General features: G+C 40.9%; 1 protein-coding gene across 3 annotated transcripts in view; it reads right to left on the bottom strand.

The window, feature by feature from the left end:
- PCGF5 (polycomb group ring finger 5) overlaps positions 1 to 21,646 on the bottom strand; it is a 65,761-nt gene extending 44,115 nt beyond the window's left edge. For 2 of the 3 annotated variants that reach the window (XM_033404869.2, XM_033404872.2), the window contains exons 1-3: positions 21,454 to 21,645; positions 19,072 to 19,366; positions 2,044 to 2,140 (exon numbers count right to left, since the gene is read on the bottom strand). In XM_033404869.2, coding sequence (XP_033260760.1) covers positions 2,044 to 2,140; positions 19,072 to 19,183 — 209 coding nt within the window. In that variant the 5' untranslated portion in view covers positions 19,184 to 19,366; positions 21,454 to 21,645. Of the gene's footprint in view, positions 1 to 2,043; positions 2,141 to 19,071; positions 19,367 to 21,453 lie in introns of all 3 variants that reach the window. The other variant, XM_049696606.1, reaches the window with a different exon arrangement.
- Between the last annotated feature and the right edge of the window lie 1,074 nt (positions 21,647 to 22,720).

The raw sequence follows: 22,720 nt of genomic DNA, 5'->3' as shown, positions 1-22,720 counted from the left end.
GCCACACACTTGCATCCTCCCTCTCCCGTACTGACTGTGACTTTTCAGTTTCCTTTGCTGGTTCTTCTCCTCTCCCTGACCTCTCAATGTTGGAATGCTCCAGGGATCAATCCTTGGTCCTCTACTCTTCTCTCTGCACTCACACCCGTGCATGATCTCATCCAGTCCCACAGTTTTAAATACTGTCTACACGCTGAAGACTGCCAGATATTTAACCCCAGCCAGACCTCTCCCCTTGAATCACAGACTTGTATATTCACCTGCCAACTTCTCTCTTCTCTGAAATGATTAACAGACTCAACTTGTCCAAATCCAAACTCCCCATCTACCTGTCCCCCAAACCTGCTCTATCCTTAGTCTTCCTTATCTCAGTTAATGACAAGCCCATTCTCTAATTGCTCAGGTCAGAGATCAGGTCCACAATCTCTGAGCTCCTGGCCCACTACCCAGGCTCCCACGCTGCTCCTCAGACAAGCTGCAGGTGCCCTCCTAACTGCTGACTCAGGCCGTGTGCACTGGCTGCTGCCCTGACCTGGAGCAGGCACGCTTTCCTCAGATTTATGCACGGCTAATTCCCTCAGAGACAGCAATTCTGTGCTCAGATCTCACCTTCTCAATGAGGCCTATCCTCACCGTTTTATTTAAAGCTGGCATCTGTCCCTCCCTTCATACCTCTGATGCCCCTCACTTGCAGCACCTTCTCAGAGTTGCTGATTCAGAGGGTCTGAGGTGGGGCCCAAGAACTGCCATTTCTAATAAGATACTAATGGTTTGGGGACCACACTTTGAAAACCAATGGGCCAGACGTTTACTTATAGACAAATTATTCCAACTATAGGTACTAACATAGAAAAGAAGTCTAAAACGTAAGACTTACAAATCCAGACTTATAGAATGATGGCAAACATCACATAGAGATGAAGTTAATAAGGGCTCTCTAGAGAATATCTAATTCTGTTTTTCAATGGGTACTTTCCTGAGATTGCACAGTTGATCTATGGTACAGCTATGGTAGGAACAGTGGGAAGAAAATGGGCTTAGTGGTGAGGACACCTGGCTTGTAGCTGGGAAGTAACATTTGAGTTTGCTAGGACCTTAGGCAATGTTGTGTCACTTCTATAAATCTCAATTTCTAATCTTGAAAAAGGGTTTGGATTAGGATCTTATGTAGCACTTCTATCTTTAAAAATATATGATTATACTTCTTTATATTATTACTATTTATTTGGTATAATGATTATACCAGTAAGTAAATGGTAAAAAGGTAGTCATTTTTAAAATTCTTTTAAGTTTTACATAAATGTTTGTACACTCTTTTTGAATATATGATACAGTTTTAAAAATTAATAGTATCAAGATTAGTATCCCTGACCATCAGGTCTGCCCCCTTTCCACTACCATGTAGCTCAGCAAATATAGAGTATTTTGTAGAATATTAAAATACTGAAAATAGGGGACTTCCTTGGTGGCGCAGTGGTTAAGAATCCTCCTGCCAATGCAGGGGACACAGGTTCGAGCCCTGGTCCGGGAAGATCCCACATGCCGTGGAGCAACTAAGCCCATGTGCCACAACTACCAAGCCTGCGCTCTAGAGCTGTGAGCCACAACTGCTGAAGCCCATGTGCCTAGACCCCGTGCTCCACAACAAGAGAAGCCACCGCAATGAGAAGCCCGCACACCACAAGGAAGAGCGGCCCCCGCTCACTGCAACCAGAGAAAGCCTGCATGCAGCAACGAAGACCCAACACAGCGAAAATAAATAAATAAATCTAAAATACTGAAAATAACTACAACTAAAGTAACTCAGAGCCTGAGATAAAGTTATAATTTTTAACTTGGAAATGTGTTTCTTAAATATTTAATATGCACAGCCTTGTTTTTCATGTCCTCTTAATAAAATACTTTAAATTGAAATAAAATGCTTTAAAATGAAAATCATAAAACCTACATTAACTGAGTCAAAGCGCTAACAAATATGATGCATAATAAAAATTAAGAGTTTATATAATTTAAGTTAGTTGAACTAAAACTACATTTACGTACCTCAACATTTCTAACGGGTTTGTCTCATGAACCTGGTTGCCACACCTTGGACAATCATTGCTGTCTTCAAAGTGCTGGACAATACAAGTCTTACAGACTGAGAAGAAAAAAGATGTTAGGTTAAAATGCATCATTTGAACTTAATGTAATTAGAAATAGTCCTTAAAAATTATCTACTACATGTAAAATACCATTCTTTAATCAATAAAACCTTAAAATTATAACACTATAGAAAAGAACCAACTGAAATAAAGCCTACTGCCACAATATAAAAAGTATAGACTATTTTGCTTATTGTTTTTTAAATATATTCACAAACCAAACAATTTATTCATAGCACTATAAAAAAAGCTGATGCGTTTACATAAAATGATAGGGTTTTCATTTAAAGAAGTAGAACAAGGAAAGGTAGAAGCTGGTAAGTCAGGCCCATCCTTTCTTCTCCAAATAAAAATCAAATCTGAAGCACAAAATCTGTGTAAATTAAAGATTCACTTTCCATGCAATGTTGAAAAAACCTGAAAATCTAGTATGTTATCTTTAGAGATTTTAGAAATTTACCCCCAAACTGGAAATATGAAAAAAATATTCTGTTAAAATTATCTCAAAATTAAATAGGGCTAGAAAGTACTCATAAACGTAAGCTTTGAACATACAGAATCTCAAATTCAAATATTTATGTGTGTGAAATTATTAATTACGAAACCATGGATTTTCTATGTAGCTCTATTTAGACGACTGATGGTATCTGCAGATGTGGAACTCGCGGATATGGAGGGCCAACTGTAAGGGACTTGAGCCTCAGAAGATTTTGGTATCCACGGGGATCTTGGATAAATTAGCAAAATTGATGGATAGCAAAATAAAAATATACATATTATTAAAAAAAAGCTGGTAAGTCTGCATTTATTTCTTTTACTAAAAGTTTATTTGAATGCAACATAAATAGTTCTTAATAATACTTGAGAGTTTTCAGTATGTCTGGATTACTTTTTACTGGCAGGGTGCTCCTGGGACTAGCCAAGAGTTACAACGGAACTTCTGGCCTGTGCAGAGTATGATGAGTTTGTGCTCACAGATACCATAATTCCAAGGGGCACGAAGTATGGGTAGTGACATCAAGCTGGCACAAAAGCACAAGAGGTAAACCGAAAGAATGACTGAGAAACTGAAAGGGATAATTAAGATTTCAAATAAAGATTATAAACAAAGACAACAAAAATATGATTTGTGGCTTTTTGGCCACAAGCCTATACAGCCTGCCACTCCTCCAAATAATACTCCAAATAATACTAATCTTTCTGGTTATGAATCTCTTCCACCTTTTCCCTAAGCTTCTTACCTATCAATTGTCTTGCTCAAACACCTTTGACATATTTACAGCATCTGAACTATAAGAGTTTTTCAGTCCAATTCCCTATTCCAATACCCGCTCCTCCATTTTATTACCCTGTGTAATCTTAAATTTTCACCTGGTACTGATCAGCTCCCCCTTTTACAACTCCATTACAAACTACTTTCCCCCCTCCTTAAGCCCCACACTATCTAAAACAAGTAAAAGTTTATGTAAACAATTGATCAAGAGTACACACTAGGATTCCTACCACTGAGATTAGGTCTGAAAGTTCAAACACATCACACATACTGGTCAGAGCAACAATGGTCGGGGAAGAATTCTCCTCAGTAAATAATTTTAAAATTATCAGTACATACAGAGAATAGTATCTTGGTATTTCCTTTCACTTATTTATTCATCGATTCAATAGCCAAGCATTGTACTAGAAGTTGGGGGTGTAGGGGTAAACAAAACAAAGTCCATACCCTTATGGAGCTTATATTCTATTTGGGAAGTGAAAGAATTTTAGTTAGTAATAAGTGATATTTACAAAACAAACACAAAAATGATAGAGTGGGTGTGTGTGTGTGTGCGAGAGAGAGAGAGAGAGAGAGAGAGAGAGAGAGAGAGAGAGAGAGAGAGAGAGAGAGAGAGAGAGAGAGAGAGAGAGAGAGGGAGAGAGAGAGAGAGAGAGAGAGAAAGAGAGGGAGGGAGGGAGGGAGGAGAGGGAGGGGCGAGAGAGAGAAGGGGGGAGAGAGAAAGGGGGGAGAGAGAGAAGGGGGGAGAGAGGGAGGGAGAGGGAGAGGGAGGGAGGGGGAGAGAGGGGGGAGGGAGAGAGCACGAGAACGCACACGTGCGTGCTGGGGGCTCGTAGCTATGTTAGCTACGAGTGATCAGGGTAGGACTTCCTAAGAAGGTAACATCTGAGCAGATTTTTTTGTTGTAAGAGTACACCCGAGTCCCCTATTCTCTACCTCTTTTTACCATGACATACAGCTATTAGGGTAACAACCCTTTACTATAATTCTCACAAAATTTGGATGAAGACAGTATTAGAAAACCTTAAAAAAGAAAAAGCTTAGATATGAATATATCTGTCCTCCAAATTTCTTGGCCTCCAAAACATTCTAAATGTCTTTTAAAAAGTTAATGTTTGGGAGGGACGGCTGCCTTGCTAAGCCACACTGAGGTAGAAGGAAAAAAAGCTGAATTCTTTTGCAGATTGCTGGTATTTGCTCTTTTCCCAGGGACACTAGATACATCTCTGAAATTTGGGAAAGAAGGCAAATAGTACACATAAGAGGCAAGAATGAAGGGGTATTATAAGCCTGATCTTGTCCTGAATCTCTGATCCTGCCCTGGGGCTCTGTCGTTCAAAAGGTTTATCATGCTCAAGGTATTCAGGAATTCCTGGTTGTCTACCGGCCTTGGCCAAACAGAGAGGCACATGACATGCCCAGAGCAAGTCTTCATCTAGGTCAGCCAAAAGGCTAAGGGCAGGAGCCTATCCTCCCAGGGGCAAAGATACTAATCTAGGTTGTTCAAGAAAGAAATGTGAGGCTCATTTGTCCAGAGGTGCACACAGTTTCAAGAATAAGGCTGCTTAAGGCCAAGGCAGCCCCAGTGCTCAAGGATGCTGATGGGGAATATTAATCTATATTCTAGATCGGGACTGTCCAACACGATAGCCACTAGCGGCATGTGGCTCCCAAGCACTTGAAATGTTGCTACTTCAAGTTGAGATGTGCTGTAAGTGTAAAACACATGCCAGATTTTTAGAATGAAAAAAATCTCATTAATGTTATATTAATTACATGTGGAACTGATAATATTTTAGACATTGGATTAAATAAAATATATTAAAACTGATTTCATTTGTTTTTTTTTAAGTGGCTACTAGAAAATTTAAAATTACACAGGTGGCTCACATTTTATTTCTACTGAATAGTGCTCAACAGAGGGAGATAGAAAGCCCCATCAGGAGGTGAATTTATTTTTCACATCAACATTTGAGATACAGTATCTTATTCTACTTTTGCAGATGAAGAAGAGGTTTTTACAAGCTAGGTAACCTGCCTTCCCTGATGAATGGCAGCACAGAGACTTGAATCCAGGATTTCTGATATGAAATCAAATTTTGCAGATTAAAAAAATGTTTTTAACTTTACAAAGGAAAAGAATGTAATGTAGAAATACCATCCCCCCAAAACATCTTTAGCATCTCTGCTAAATCTGACCACCAAGTAAACATGACAGATAAGCCATCCCATAGGGCATAGGAATTAACCTTACTACATAAAATATTACATTAAAAGAATTAAAAAAATTTTTTTACAGAGGCTAAGGCACGTAATTGTCTTTAATTAAATTTTTTTCAAATAGTTTAAGAGAAAAATTTAAGATGTTGAAATATATTTTTACTCTAGTTTTCTTTTTTGTTCAGATGATTTGGTGGTGGATGTCATCATTTTCATCATAATCACTAACAATTAAAAGGTTTATAAAAAAAAAAAAAAGGTTTATGTAACAGGTACCACCCGAACACTTCAAAATATATTTAATTCGACACAATTTCATAATTTAATATTCATTAAAACCCCATTAATTAGGTAATATTATTAGGCCTCTTACAGATGAAGAAAAGGAATAGAGAACTTCAGCAGTTTGCCCAAAATCATGGAGCCAGTAAGTGGCGAAAGCCAGGATTTGAATCAAGAGCCCACTGTCTTATCCAGTGCATACCTATATGCTACACTGTCTTCTAATTTTATATCTATACATCTAAGGCATACAGAAAAAGAATGTCTTATCCCTTAATTTGGGAGCCTTAGATATGTCCACTTGTAGAATTTGAATTCCTTTTAAAATGAATATTTTGCACAAAATAGCCCTTTCAGGTAGCTTATATAGTCCTTAAATTAAAAAATTCTAGAAAATACATCTCTCACATGCTTTTAAAAGCTGTTAAATAAAGCACAAACTTATATAAATTAGAACCTGAGGAAATACAGGCCAGAACTTCACTGAAACTGGAAAAAAAAAAAGTAAAATGAGAATTTGCTTTCCCTTAGACGCTTAAAAAAAAACTCATCACTACAAAACTGACCTTTGATTCTTAGTTTATAATTTGGTTTTTATACGAGCTGAAAAACACATTTTAAAAATATCTTAAAGATTTAACACTAAGCTGTCTAACTGCTCAACTGCTGTACTGGTTAACTCAACTGGTCCAAGAATGATGTTTAAAAAGGTCCCAGTCTGCGGTTAAGACTGTGTGTGGAGACCAAGGAGAGACTTCATCCTCACCAGCCACTCTACAGAGAGATGCTGGAGCCAGCAGAAACACCTGGTCAGAAAGGGAGTTAGGCTCACCAAAGATATCCCCAGTTGCAAAAACACTTAAATGGTAACAAGTGCCAACATTTATTGAGCATTAACCAAATATCAGGCTCAGGGCTTTGTACGGCTTACTGTATGGACTGCTATCATCCTCCTCTGGCAAAGGAGGAATGCGATACCGGAGAGCCTGAGCAGGCTGCCCACATCTGCCCAGCTGTGTAGCAGACATGGCACCCAACCCCAGGCTGGATGTGCAGCTCAAGGCCTAAAATCCAAACCACTATGCAACACATCTTAAAATCAATACCATTTGGTCCCGAGCACCAGGATTTCATATTTTTAACTGCTCTTTATATTTAGCTCATCACAACCATCATTAAACTTCTGCCCAAGGCTTACTAAGTGAAATTGTTCCTTTTACCATGTCTTAGATTTGAACTAGGTTGTTATACAGGTTGGCAGGGAAAGAGTCATTGTGCCATCTAAAGCAGTGGTTTTCAAATTTAGATGGGCACCACAATCACCAATGAGATTTTTTAAAAGAACGGATTCATGGTCCCCATCCCAGACCAATTAAATCAAAATCTCTGGGAGATTAGCACCAGGACTCTAACTGTGCAAAGCTCTCACTGAAGCAGCCAGAAGACAACTGGGAAAACCCAGCCACAAAATCCTTACTGGCTAGTGCCTCAGTGAGGCTGCCCCATTCCAGGATTTGGCCCTCTGCCAAATCCTAACCAGAAGCCACTTTCTCATTCACCATTAGGGAATCACTGACACAGGACAAAACATAATCAAAAGAATATGCGATGAATGTGTTCTCTCTCTATAATGCAGACTTACATGAGAAGCCCAGGCAGTATGGCACAGTTGTTCTAGATAAAAGATAATCTCGAGGCAGAGAGCTGGATCTGAATCCCAGGTTCTGCCATTAGGCAAATTACTTTGTGCTTCTCTGTACAGGGAGATAACAAGGGTATCTACCTCACAGGGTTCTTAGGAGGATTAAATGAGATAATATATGTAAAATGTGTAAGCGAGTGGTAACTTATATTTAATAAATATGAGCTATCACTGTAAGTTAGATTGCTGGATGAGCATAAAATCATATGCATCAAAATCAGTAACCAAATATTGAGTGGCATCAGACCATGATTAGTTTGACGCATCTGTCTTAAATAACAGATGACCTTGCTAATGGAACTTGAAGTATCTATCATGTACTGGTAATTAACCCTCTGCAGCCATGTTCACCCTAGAGATAGTCTTGCAACTCAAGTATGATATTTATGGCACACTGCTTCACCTGAATGGGAACTGCCTATCTTTGCATGTATGATACTTCTTTTTCTGGGGTTGAGGGTCCAAGATTGACCAACACTTTCACATTATATGCTCCTTCCTTAACTTTACATGTTTAATACAATTCTAGCACAGTCCCACTGGTCTAGGAGAAACCCTGTTGTCTCTCTTCCGGATCACTTTGCATATACCTGCTCTGAAGCACCATTTTATATTGATTCCACAGTTTAACTATTAAAAGGCTATCCTATTTTTTTATTTTCAAGTTCTTGAGGGGAGCGGGTTCTTCACAACAGGTACAAAGCCCATCTGTTGTTGCTATCTTGGATGTATGGTCCGCCCACATCTCTCATAGAAAGCTAACTTCCCAGCTTTTAATGACACAGTGATCTACAGAAATTTCTCTTCTTGAGCACCAATTCTGCTATCACTGATAATAAAACAATAACAGTCTTTTCTCTCATGTCCTTGGTCATGTCATTCATTAGTAATGCTCTGTTTATTAAAAGTGATCAAAGGCTGACTTCGTTAAAATCACCTGAGTGTGCTGGTTTTATCTGTCAACATAGAAGCATATTTTTTCCTCCTTCCTTAAGCACATCACTATCTTTATGTGCCCTTCTTAATAACACTCATTTGATACAGTTCACCTTTGAAAAATTTGCCTGTTATCTACTAACAATTTATAAGTAAACTGTGGGCATCTGCAGAGAGAAGAGATATCAGTTTGTTGCTTTTGATACATATTTACATGTGAAACTGACATTATTTCTAAATTTTTTCAGAATAGCTGTAATTTGCTTCCATGAGACAGTATCTCCTAGTTTTACTCACATAAGGAACTAATGAACATCTTACGTTACACGTGGCACAGTTCTTTCAAAGGCCTACATGAGTTGCAATTTCATGGAGAACACTAAGGATAGCATTACTTTCTACTGAGGAGAATGCTTTATTCTTGTTTTTGCCAGGACAGAGGGACAGGCAGCAAGGCAGAGCTTGCTGGACAAGATCAGGACATAGTCTTGGGGCTTCAGCACCCTAGGGGAACCTGAGACCAAGCAGGTCAGGAGACCACGAAGTCCAGGAGGGCCTTCCACAGACAGGCTTATGGAGTCAAGTGGGACTCTGGGGTGAGGGCAGACTCTAGTAGGTCAGTGAGTGCAATAATGATCTCATTCCCCTCCTTATCAACATAAATTCCATGACCAATCAGAATAATCACTTCCTCACACAGACTCTAAATAGCTTTGCTCTACTTCAACTCGTCTTCCCTTCTCTTCTTCTGTCATACTTGCTCAGTTAAACTATTAACCCTGGCTAAATCCAACTCTCTGCTTACTCTGCTCTGCAAGATTACAGCTGAACATTGTGGGAGAAAAACATGCATCATGCTGATTGGTCTCTCACCTTAAATTCATGACCATGACCCTCAAAAATGGGTCCTTCATCTGCCAGGCAGTCACCCTCAATGCCCTAATTCCATATGCTCTTCACCAATACTTCATACCTTTTCTCCTCTCTCCTCAAGCCCTCACTTATCCTCCCCCATCTCCACTCTCCACTGATGACCTCACTTCCTGTTCTACTGAAAACAAAAGAAGAAAAAAAAAGGAAACAGAATTTATATCACCATACCTACTCACTCACTAACATCTAAATTTTGTGGTCTTGCCTGTTTCTAGAACTTTCACGTGTCAATCTCTGCTCTGTTCACTAGACCCTCTTCCAACGACCCGAGAACATTGCTCCATTGCTTCTCTCTCTCGCCTGTGTCAGTCTTCTGCTATCTGCTGAAGATTCCCATCAACATTCAAACATATTATTTCCCCATCTTTAAAAAAAAGAATCAAACTTCTGTTGACCCTACTTCCCTTGTCAGCTATCACTCCATTTCAGAGCTACCTATACTCTCTCTCTAATACCTCTCTTCCCATTCTTTTTTCACCCCTTCTTTACCTTCATTAAGGTGAAAGACTTACATAATCATTGTACAATTATCAAAACAATGAAATTAAAACATTTCCATCCTCTCACACCCACCCAGACTTCCACTCCTTACCACTCCACTGAAAGTGCTCAGCGAGATTATCCATGGTGCCTGCGCTGCTCAGCCTGGGCCTTTCAGTCCCATCTTATCAACACAACTGACTCGGCCAGTCCCTCCTCCTAGACACTATGTGTTTGCTTTGCCTCCCAGGACCTACTCTGTTTCCTCCTACCTCACTGCCTCCTCCCCCTCAGCGCCCAGGGCTCAGCCTTGGCCATCACCCCTTCTCCATCTATGCTCACTCCCTTGGCGCTCTCACTGATTAAATATGATCTAAATGCTGATCACCTCCAGACTCATATGTCCAACTCCCTCCCAACTGGCTGGGATCAGGTATGTGATCAGCCAACTCCTTTACCTTCTTAAATCTGTTCAACTGCCACCTTCCTGATGATGCCTACCCTGAGCACAGGCTTCCTTTAAGTGGTCATACCCTCTCACTGATTGCCCAATTCCCTGTACCCAGCCTGACCTTCCCTTTTTCTGTAGCATTTACCACCAGAGCGTACCGTCATTTATACACTCTGACTTACCGCCTACTATGTTGCCTGATGTGTCCCAGGTGCCCAGAATAGTACCTGGAGGAGGAGGTGCTCAGTAAATATTTGTGGAATAAATGAGGACACAAGGGTTAGGAATAGAAGAGGGAGCCACGATTTTAGGACTTACAGGTGAACTACTGTAGTCAAGTCAGAAATCAGCCTAGATTTTCAACTAAGGCAAGGGAAGAGATTCTGAATTCACTAGTAATTTTCTTGACAATTAAAATGAGTTAATTCAATATAAGCTACATAATTTTCTAAAATAAAATGATCATTTTCTGTTAACCGAGTAATGTCAGCAGTTGAGCATTCTGAGAGAATATAGCTTTGTTCACTGGTTTCTGAATTTCTGATATATATACACACACAAGTCTGGCAAAACCCAGTATGTTATACAACACCAGTAGATATGATAGATCGTCAAAGTACCCAAACAGAAATTATCTTCTGCCTCCTCTACACTGGTTGGACTCTACTTGTTCATAATGTTTACACTCAACCTTTGTGCTAGACTCTTAAACATGCCTGTACACCGACCACGATTTCTAACTCTGAATACATTTGGTTTTTAGGTTACATATTTTTCTCTCAATCCATCACTGGTATTAGTTCCAACTCATCCTGACCTAGATATAATTTATTCACAGAAACCAATACAGAAGACAACTTATTTGTTATCCCCTAGTTTTGTCTTTCAGTGTCCACTATGAATCTTTGCTCAACTTTTCAAACATTCTTTACTACCTAATGCATAGTTTCAAAAGCTAAAAGAACCATATATCTGATATAATTCTTCTTAACATTATTACCAATAATAGATGACACCAAGATTGTTTAAGGCCTATAATTATTCTTTCCTATTTAAAAAGAATCATCAAAATGAACACTATAATCATTTTCATGAATGACTAGTTTCTGCCAAAATATTGTTTGAAATATGTAACATCAGTTATACCAGTGACCTCATTTCTACCACAACCCTAGAACATTATATTTGCACCTACTGAAAGTACGGTTTCCAGTACGGTTTCTATTTAGGTTTAAGTACAGTTCCTATCTAGGCCTTTGATTATTACTCTAAAAACAAGTAAGTCTTGACTCTAAAAATCAAATTTTATAAAGAATACATTCTTGGAAAGTTCAATTTATATCTCTTCTTCATTATAATGGCTATCACTCAGAATTATTAATAAATTCAGATCCTGATTGGGTACATAATGACAGGTATACAGTCATGAAAACATAGAAGAGGCTTACTATATATATTTTGAAAATTCACATGCTGCTTAAAGAAATTTTAGAAAATGTAGACTAGCAGAAAGAAGAAAAAATAAAATTAGCAAATATCCCAATTTATTATGAAGAGGTACCTGAGTCAGACCGGAATAGGAACCTAGCTCTAGCACTTATTAGCTGTGTTACTTAACCTTTCTGAGTTTTGCCTCTGTGAAAAACACTAGCATGCCAATCTGAAATACTCTTCCCTCGAACTTTTCATAGCTTGCTCCTTCCTATTACTTACGCTCTCTGCTCAGATGGTAACTTCCAAGCAAGACCTTATTCTGTCTTATTTTTCTTCATAGCATGTGTTATACATAGAATCTAAAATTACATCATTCACTTGCTTTTTGTCTGTCTGTTCTATTGAAACATAAATTTAGGAGGACAGACTATATCTGTATTGTTTATTGCTGTCTTCCCACTGCCTAGAGTAATCACTGGCACAAGGTAGGTGCTAATAAACATTTGCTGACTGACTTAACTAGAAGGGTTCTTGGGAAGATTAAATAAGGCAATGCATGTATAAAGCCCATGACCCCCAATATAACATTCAATAAATAACAGCCATTATCTTAATTTTATTAGCATTTACTTCAATTACTGTATGATTAAAAGTACAAACTGCCTACTTCTAGAGGTGCTGGTTATTATTAATGTCTGGTCCAGAGCGTGCTTCTCAGACTTTAGTGAATCACAAAATCACCTGAAGGGCTTGCTATTACACAAATTTCCGGCCCTCTCCCCAGATATCCGGATTCAGTAGGTCTGTGGTAAGGCCTGAGAATGTGTATTCTAACAAGCTCCCAGGTGATGATGCTGCTGGTGTGGAGACCGCACTTTGAACAGCAAGTATATGTGGCATAAGATTTTTAAACACTGAGTATCAACATATCAAGAGTTCTCTGTACCTTAATTAAATACTTGTGTATTTATGATACTTGTTCAAAAAACAATAAATGATGGTAGAACTTAAATTTTACCATCTTATGATTAAATTATTCCTTCATTCTTACACAGTGCTACATAAAATTACCAAGTCCCTTAACTGTCACATCAATTCTATTTAATTATCAATTAACCCTTCTTCTTTACATAAATTGAAAACTAAATACAACAATGTTTTTCCAAAGAATTCATCTTAGTTAAGGGACTACCACCATAATTTCTGAAAAGGCAGAAAGAAGAAAGCTTTCTTTTCCTGTACCACAGAATTCCATGTCTATAAACTTCCCTTTTTTCTGAGGAAAGAATCATCAGATTCTTAAAGAGGCCTCTAGCCACAAAAGAGTTAAGAACCAATGCACTGTGTTCTGCACATTTTAGCTGCTGGAACAAAGCTCCTTTGTTCTTAGTTTAAGTGAAAAGTCTTTCATTTTAAGTCAACAACCTATACAACCACCAGCAAATACACTCTAAGCAACCTCAAAAATTTCTCAGGACCCTGGTGCAAGAGATAGAGCATCCCTTAATTTAGAACCACCAATCTCTACTCCCCAATCCTGCGTCTCTCCCTCTCCCTACCCATGACCCACAAAGCTCCCACCTATATTTCAGAAGACAGTTTTTCAAAATCCGTAGTTCCTAACCCACACTATCTACATGCCTTTCAAGGTACCTTTCACTGCATTTGAATCTTGGAAAGGAAAAACACACAAACTAATCAACTGATTGACCATTTATTTATTCATTTAAGCTTTTACTGAACACTCAAGTACCAGGTACTAAGGATACACTTAAGCTAAATCGGCCTATGGGAGTAGACAGGTGGCATATGTTGGAGTAGATGAGCTTTAAAGGATGGGCGGCTGCTAGCCAGGCATACAGGAGACGTTCCAAGCAGAGCAAGCAGCTGAACCATGTGTGTGCAGTGTGTGTCAGGTGGTGGGGGGAGGGAGAGGGCAGAAATCAGTCACAGCTGCGTAGCTTTAATTTATCCTGAGGGCAGTAGAGTACCTTTAGGAAATTTTGGGTTGGCTGAAGCTTGAGCGATGAAGACAGTAAGCCCTTGTAAATGATCACCACTGACACAGCTTAGAAGTGGGCTGCAGGGACTTTGGTGAGAAGGAATGAGGACCTGAGTGAGAAAGGTCACAGAGGATGAGAGTGAAGGGACAGATTCAAGAGAGATTACAGAGAGAGACCAGACAGAACTTTGCCCCTGTTTTGTTAGTGAGGGTAAAGAGAGTCAAGCATGGAGCATATTTCTTGCTTGGACAACTGAATGTTGGCATCCCAGTCATTCACTTTTAGGTAATGTTAAGTTCCAGGAGGCTTCAGGACATCTAAGTGGACATCCAGTGGGATTCTGATGCTTAGAATAAAGATTTGGGAGACATCAGCATAGGCAGTTGAAGTCTCAGAGGAGGTGAGTTCATATAGAATAGAAAAAAATAGATCCAAATACACCTGTAGAAATTTCTTCTTGGCTTATGAGTTTTGCAGCAGAGTTTAAGTTCCAAATTTATCTTATTTACCACGCTACTCCACGGGCTAGCAAAGTGCCTGACATCTAATTCTTTATTTTAGACAATTCAATAATTATTTGTGTGAACAAATTTATTTCCTTAGGTTTGTTAGGTTGTAAAAATTACCTCATAGACATGTAACCACATGTAACTTAACAAACCACACGTTTGTTAGGTTGTTAAAATTACCTCATAGACATGTGGATTTAGTTCATCTAGCATGAAGGGATCATTTAAAGGGAAAACTCATCTGTATTTTAAAATTTTACCTCATTTTAAAGTTTTATTATCCTTTTATCAAACGTCCTTGGTCTGCTGAAGGGAGCTGGTATTAGTAGTTGAGGTATGAGCCTACTTAAAGATGGGCCTTTTATAAGCCCTTTTTTTTTTTTTTTTTTTGCGACTCCTTGTCAGAAGTGTGGGACATTCTGCGCTGCCATCTCTGCCTCCCCCTTCCTTCTGACTGCCTTGCCCCTTTCTCTGTCTTCCACAGAGCTGAGTGCTAAGAACACCAAGGGCTGCTGCAGTCAGACAGTCTGCTGTCATTTTGGCCCTTGTTTCTACATCCACAGGGAAGCCAGGCAGTGTTAGCTCCCGAACTTCTTAATGGGAGAACAGGGATCAACAAACTGATTCGAGGAGAGAGAAAGAGTCGAGATGCATGTGCAGAGTAATCTGAAAGAGTAAAGTGACTCCGTTTATCCATATCAAAGCAGGGAGAGCCACTCATGATCCCTACACCTCCCACCCCAAAGCACCTCCACTGCAGCCAGGCCCAAGCGTGTATGTCCCCGCCTGAGAAGGCCTTGGGCCCATGGCTTCAGGAATTGCAGAAAACACTCTTTTTGGTTCCTTCTCTGGCATTCATTCTGCTGCAACATCCTGACATATATCTGCTATTACATCATTCTGTTTCCTCATTTTCATCACACTTACCAGCATCCAAATTTATTGATACTTTATACACTCCCTAACTTGACTACTATTCCTTCAGAATAGAACCAGAGTTCTAAAGGGACTGGTCCTAAAGCGTGCTTCTGCTCACCAATAATAAAGCTCCATTTACACATGTCAAACTCGAATAGTAAGAACAAAATCTTTCTCTTTTATTGTGAGTTTCAGTTTCCATAATAAGAACTACTGTTTACCCATTCTTTACTTATAGTATCATAAAATTATAGTTTATGTACAAAGTTATTTTAATAAGATATTTTTATATGCCAAAGTCAAGATGGAAACTATCTGGGGGTACCTCATTGTCACTTAACACTTCTCACTCTCCTCCTGTCCCATTTGGCCATCTTCTCTATTGGGCCATATTCTCTATTTGGGATCTATACTGATCCCAAATCATTGTACCACATATATCTGTCCCACCTTATAAGAAAACCAGGTAACATCATAGAGCCAACCAATGATTAAGGAACATGCTTTACAGTACTATTTATTTTATCAATACAAATAGGGGGATATTTTGCAAGTGGGACAGTTTTTGCCTATAAGCCCCAGTATGAATATGAACCAAGAAATATATAGAAATCCAAGGACCAGAAAGTGCATAAAGCTTAGCACTACAGAATCCTCGGGTCTCCTAAGACACTGAGTTGAGTGCCTGACTCCACCATCATTTACTCTACTGTTCTGTGTTCTCTGTGGATGAAAGAGGCCATATTTGTGTCTTTTAATCACAATTCTGCCATGTTCATTCTCTCTCAGTAAAGGGGCTTGCTGACTGCCAAGGGATTTTTCAGGCCAGAATGATAAGAGCTGTTAAACGGTCACCTATCCCTTTAGACCTTAATTAAATTGCTGTTGCAAACATAAACATAACCCTTGCTTATAAACTTATTGTTTATACTTCTAGAATCTTTTGTTTTTCCTTCAAAAAAGTAACATTTAGGAAATTCCGTGGTGGCGCAGTGGTTGAGAATCCACCTGCCAATGCAGGGGACATGTGTTCAAGCCCTGGTCCGGGAAGATCCCACATGTCGTGGAGCAACTAAGCCCGTGCGCCACCAACTACTGAGCCTGCACTCTGGAGTCTGCGAGTCACAACTACCGAGCCTGCGTGCCACAACTACTGAAGCCCACGTGCCTAGAGCCCATGCTCCGCAACATGAGAAGCCACTGCAATGAGAAGCCCGCGCACCACAATGAACAGTAGCCCCCGCTCGCCACATCTAGAGAAAGCCCGCGCGCAGCAACGAAGACCCAACGCAGCCAAAATAAGTAAATAAATAAATAAATTTATATTAAAAAAAATAACATTTATACTGGGATTTCATTATGTCCCAAAGAAAATTTTCTTTCAGAAGAACAGATATAAAATCTGTATTATATAGATAAAAACTGGAGAATTTGTGCTTTCTTCGCATCTGCCAAACAGAACTGGCAGGTTTTGCCGGACAAATCCAATTATAAAAACAATGCACTAATGTCAGAAGAAGCAAAACAAAACAGACTGTGGACCATGTCCAGGTGCCATGCTTCGTGTAGTGGGAAATAGGAAAGTATAAGACAACGTCCCCACTCTAGAGTAGCCACATCCTACTGGTTCTTCCTCCAAAATACATCCACAGTCAATCACTCTTCCCTGCCTCCATCTCACACCTCATTACCCTGGCTGAAGGCCCCATAATCTTTCAGCTGACCTGCAGCAATAGCCTTCTCACTGATTAGCTGTTCCTTAAACTTGCCAAGGGCATTCCCACCTCAAGGCCGTGTACTTGCTTTTCCCTCTGCCCGGAACGCTCTTCCCATATATCCAGAGTTCAATCCCTTCAGGTTTCTGTCCAAATGTCATCATATCAAAGAGGCCAACCCTGACACACTATATAAAATGACCCCAACTCTCCTATCTACAATCCTTCTTTGTTCTTCATAGCATTTAACACAATCTAACGTGGCATATGTTTATTATTGGTTTTCCCCTTTCTTGACAGCAGAGATTTTTGACTACCTTGTTCACTGCTGCTATTCTCTGTGCCTAGAATGGTGCCTGGCACACGGTAGGCATTCAATAAATATCTGTTTGATGATGTTTAACTGATAACTGTTCAAGTTAGATAATGATACAGTGCAACAGTAAATGAGCATTTCAAGACAGTTCATAGTTAACTGGTAACTGAACAGCATGGGCCCAGTAATACCTCCAAAAACTATACATCAACATCACTTGGAGAGGTTTGCCAAAATACACATGTCCAGACCTCATCACAACACCCACCAATCTCTCCAGGTGGAGGTGTGAAAAAGTTTATGTTTAAACAGCATCCTAGGTGACTTTTTTTTTGTGGTAAAATATTTATAAAATCTGCCATTTTAACAACTAACAGGTGATTCTTTTTTTGCAACCCTGTTTAAAACTACCGGTATAATAGTATGTAAGTTAAGCAGAGGGAGAATAGCTGAAGGGGGGATTAAAAAAATGTCCCAGGTTATCTTAGAAAGAGCATGGGCTTTGGAGCTGAATACAGGTCTCCTACTCATAAGCTGTGGGACTGGGCAAGTGACTTAGCTCTTAAGCTTCCACACCCACAAGTGAAGATAATCTCTATACTCTCTCTGTCTCCCCACATCCCCTCCAAACTGCTCCAAGGTTACTGTAAAGCTAAAATGAAATCAAGTATATACAGTATCTACTTTGGTGCACATAACAGGCATTAAACTAGAACGTACTGGAATTACCTTCATTGAAATAGGAAAATAAATTCATATTGGCAAAAACACAAAAAATAGGTGAAATACTGGCCTAAGTGGCTATAAAAATGTCTCTCTACTGATAGGACAGGTGAAAAAGAAACTTGTCAGGAGTTCCACAGATATGATCATTCATTAGAACAGTGATTCTCAAACTTGTGCGTGCTTCAGAATCACCTGGAGGGATTGTTAAGCACAGATGTCTGGGCCTACTCCCAGAGCGCTTCAGTAATTCTGGGGGAGTCCTGAGAATCTGCATTTCTAACAAGTTCCCAGGGGATGCTGAGGCTGTTGGTTATTGGTCAAAGGGTACAGTTTCAGTTATACAAGATGAGTAAGTCCTAGAGATCTACTGTACAGCATAGTGCCCACGGTTAACAATACTGTGTTGTACACTTAAAAATTTGCTAGGAGGGTAGATTTTACATTGTGTTCTTATCACAATAATAATAATAATAAACGAGGGTGAGAGAAAACTTTTGGAGGTGATGGATAAGGTTTATGGCATTGATGTGGGTGATGGTTTCATGTGTATATACTTATCTCTAAACTCATCAAGTTATACACATTAAACACGTACAGCTTTTTTACGTCAACCATACCTCAATAAAGTGATTTTAAAAAACCCACAATGAATTAAAGTATGCAGATCCTAAAAAAGTCTCTGAGCATATTAATTCTTTCAGTAAAATTTTTAAAAAGCGAAAACCTGAAATAGTTCACGTAAAAAAAAACTGTTATAGTTTAACCAATAACTGCTTATGATTTTCAGAACATTTTAAAATCAGATAAAAGTGAACTATAACAATCTAAAAAAGAAACAAGAAAAAATTCATACCACTGGTATCCCAGTGAGAAATTCAATTCTGAAAATAAATTCAAAGTTAATTCTCAGAATACTCATTGTTTTAAAAGTTAAAATCTAGAGGAAAAACCCCCAAATGTGGTAGTTTTAAAAGAAGTGGTGTAACCCAAAACTTCTGATAGGTAGATGACAAAATAAAGAACACTTACAGGTATGAAGGCATTCCGTCACTGTAGTTGGCTTGATCAGATACCCTTTACAGATATAGCAAGTGATGTAAGGATTGAAATCTTTCACCAAGTGTTTCCTCTGGGTAGCCATTCGTGGTTAGCTAGGACTGGCTCTAGTAGTTCAGGCAAACAGGGGTATTAAGTGGATGAAAGTCTGATCCCAGGAGCTGCTGTGGAGTTCCCAACTGGATGTCCTGAGGCATGAGAACTAACATCCAGACTTCTCATGAGATCGCTGGTCATCACTCCTTTTGGTGGTTCTGCTTTCCCATATCTTCTTCCACAGTAATTTTAAAAAGACGAGAGAAAAAGGTGTCAAATTACCCGTACTGTATTAACACCAATGTATTAGCAACAAGTATTACATGTTCCAAACTGGGTGAACAGGTGAATAGAACATTTCCCTCACTGTAACATTAATTTGTAAACCTGTTATGATTAAGTCAGAATAATAACAAATTCATCCAATCCTGAGGCCTCAACTATCATATCTATACAAATGACACCTGAGGCTATTAACTCTGGTTTTGATATCTTTACCTCTTGAGTAATGCATTCTAACTATCTGCTTGACTGCTCTATTAGGAGTTCCTGCCAACACAAGCTAAAAGATTCAAAATTGAAGCCATTATCCTCCCTATCAAAATGTTCCCTATTTCCATTCTGTACTCCACACCTAGTCGGTAATCAAATCAAATGGATGTCCTTTTCCATTCCATCCACAGCCATCCTACTCAAATATTACCTCTCCACCTGCAGCCCAACTTATGTTCTACCAAGTTTATTCTATCACATTTGGATCCTCTTCTCAAAGAATGTCAGTGTCTCCTCTTTACTCTGTAACAGAGAAACCTTTAAATTTCTCAGCTTGTCGTATAAGACCCTCCACAGGCTGACCTTAACATATCATTCAAAGCTCAGGAAAACTGAAAGGATGGCTCTTTCCATAGTCCATTCTGCAGGTCCTATGCCCTCCATCCAAAGAGCTCTTCTGCTCCCCTATCTAGAGCCTACCTATTCTTCAAACCCTTTTCCAAAGCTATCCTCAGTGTAATCTCCCCGGTTTTTTTTACCCTTATTTCTTTCCTGTTACATTTTCCTTCTATTTTTATTTACAGTTACATTCATTCTTAATCTCCTCTATTAGACTGCAAAATCTTAAACAGACACCAGTCACATTTAGTAAATGTATAACCTGGGCAATGTTACTTATCGTCTCTAAGTCTTACGGTTTTTTAAACTGTAAAATGAAAACAAGAATGCCAGCCTCCTACAGTTGTGACGATTAAATGAGACAACATACATATAGCTAGCACATTGTAAAAACTGAATGTCATTAATTTTTTTAACTTTTTTTTTTCCAGAAACGTCTAGGATGGCTTGTCCATATGGTTACTTTAAAAAGTTTTAAAGGTTTCTTACAACAAACGTGTCCTCTTAGAGGACACCACATGAAAAAAAGGTGTGGATTTCCCAAGTTAATTCTATAAACAAAAACTTTTCTATCTCAGCTATTAACTCATAAGTTAAATATAAAGCAACCGGAGAGGTAAAAGGTATCGTTCCATCTTGCATCGACAGACACATCGCCACTGAGAATATGCACGGAATAGGTTCTGCAAGTAATCATCCTAACCGCTCAGGAAATTGTGTCGAGGGTGTAACAGAAAGAGCGTAATTATCAGACAGGGGGTCTGGGTTCTGGTCCTGAGCCCCTGTATGACCTGCTGCAAGGCACTTATTATCCGTGCCTGGATCTCGGCCTCCTCCTCTATATACTGGGATTAACGGCCCTGCCTTTCTCACAGGTTTGCTACGAAGCTCCAAAGTCAGACAAAGTCCTCTGAAACCGGACATGCACAGTCCCGACCCGGGGTGGGATTGTGATCTTAACCCATAGAGCCCTGTCACCAAGAAGGTTAAAGGAAGCAAGTACTTGCAGTGACGGGGCGGGGGCAGGAGGGAACTTTTCCTCGTCCTCCGGCAGGACCCGGTAGCACTGCCCTAGGCGGTCCCAGCACAAGCCTCCCCGCCCGCCTGGCAGGTGCGCGGGCCAGGGCCCGGCGGACGCGCCGCTCGGGCCGGGCCGGGGCTGCGCCTGGGAGGACGCGCCGCCTCTCCCAGGGCCGTGCGCCCGCCGCCCTCTCCGCCCCCGACCGTAAGGCGCGACCTCAAAGCCCCCAGACCCCGGCAGGCCACCCCCATCCCCGCCCCCCGAAGAGCTCTCCCGGCTCCAGACGGGGCCTGCCGCAGCAGGTGCTTGGAGGTGCCGCTCCGGCTCCCGGCGCAAACTTGGGCGGGGAGCGCAGGGGCGGCCGAGTTCCGGCCCTTCGGCCGCTCTCCAGCCAGCCGGGTACCTACCCCGCGGCTGCCGCCACCGCCGCTCCTCGCCGCCAGCGCGCCGGCCTCAGAAGGAAGGAAAGTGAAAGAGAAACAGCGCCTGCCGCGGCCTGGCCGGTCCCCGCGCCCCCCGTCCGCCCTCCCCCTGCAGGCGGGAGCGCGCCGGCTCCGCGGGGCCACTCGACTCGGGCCCGATAGGGCGCGGCGGGCCTCGGGCCCAGGGCCGGTGCCGCCTCCAAGGGCAACTCCACCCCCTTCCAACCGCCGGAGCCGCCGGCCGGCCCCGCCCCCTCCACGCCCCCCGCCGCCACGCCCGCAGGCCACGCCCGCCCGCCCGAGCTCCTCGCAGGTACCCCGGCCGCCCCGGCCGCCTCGCCGCCCGGCTTCCAGGGCGACGGTAGATTTGACCAAATTTTATCTCAGTTCTTCTTCTCCTCACCACCGACCCCTCCCAGTTGTTTTCATCATAACAATGTCTGGCATATTTTCCCTGGCGGGTTTACAAGCGATGGTCGGTGCTGAGAATGAGTCACCCTGCGAAATTGTCTACTCAGCTGCGTCTTCCCCAAACTAGCCCCACGTGGGCCGCGGTGGGGACGAAGGCCGCTTGATTTGCACCCTATTTAAGAACCACTAAGGAACTTGTTACTGGGCGTGGTGTCTGGAGATCAGGATCAAGGACAACTGGAAGCAAGGGAGAACGATGGGGGTGGGGGGTGTTCGTGGAAAGGTGAAGAGTTCTTACTGCTTGGAAGGTTCAAAACAAACCAACCAACCAACCCCAGTTCTCTTTCTAGTGGACTTTAAGAACTACAAGCGCAAAAAATTTATTCAAAAGCATACATTAAAGGATTCCTCAAAGTCATTCAATCCTAATATACTGCATTCCACAAACTTACAAATTTCTACTACAACCAGTATTTTGGTAAACATAAATTAGACTTGGTTCTTTGTTGCTTAGAAGACTGCAATCCAGTAATCCTAAAATAGCAGGCAAATCAGCATGGTGTACACCAGTAAACAAAAGTTCAAAAGAACATCCCAAAGGGTATCTGCCAAGGGCAACTTTCAATCTTGTGTGTTAGAAAGAGGAAAAGGTGCTGCAATTACATCATCTTTGCCTCTGGAGAAGTGAGGGCAGTGATGGCTAGGGAGCTGACAGTAATGGAGAAGGGATGGGGGGAAATTAGTGCAAAGTATTTGCCTTACCTCCAAACGACATAAGTCACCTTAGTAATACCAGAGTGGAGATGGCTCTAGTGGCAAACCAAGGAACCCAGTGACCACT

The sequence above is a fragment of the Orcinus orca genome, chromosome 14 (assembly GCF_937001465.1).
Source record: "Orcinus orca chromosome 14, mOrcOrc1.1, whole genome shotgun sequence".
Classification (NCBI taxonomy): Eukaryota; Metazoa; Chordata; class Mammalia; order Artiodactyla; family Delphinidae; genus Orcinus; species Orcinus orca.
Note: the sequence above shows the minus strand (reverse complement) of the source record. Positions and strands in the feature narration are given on the sequence as shown.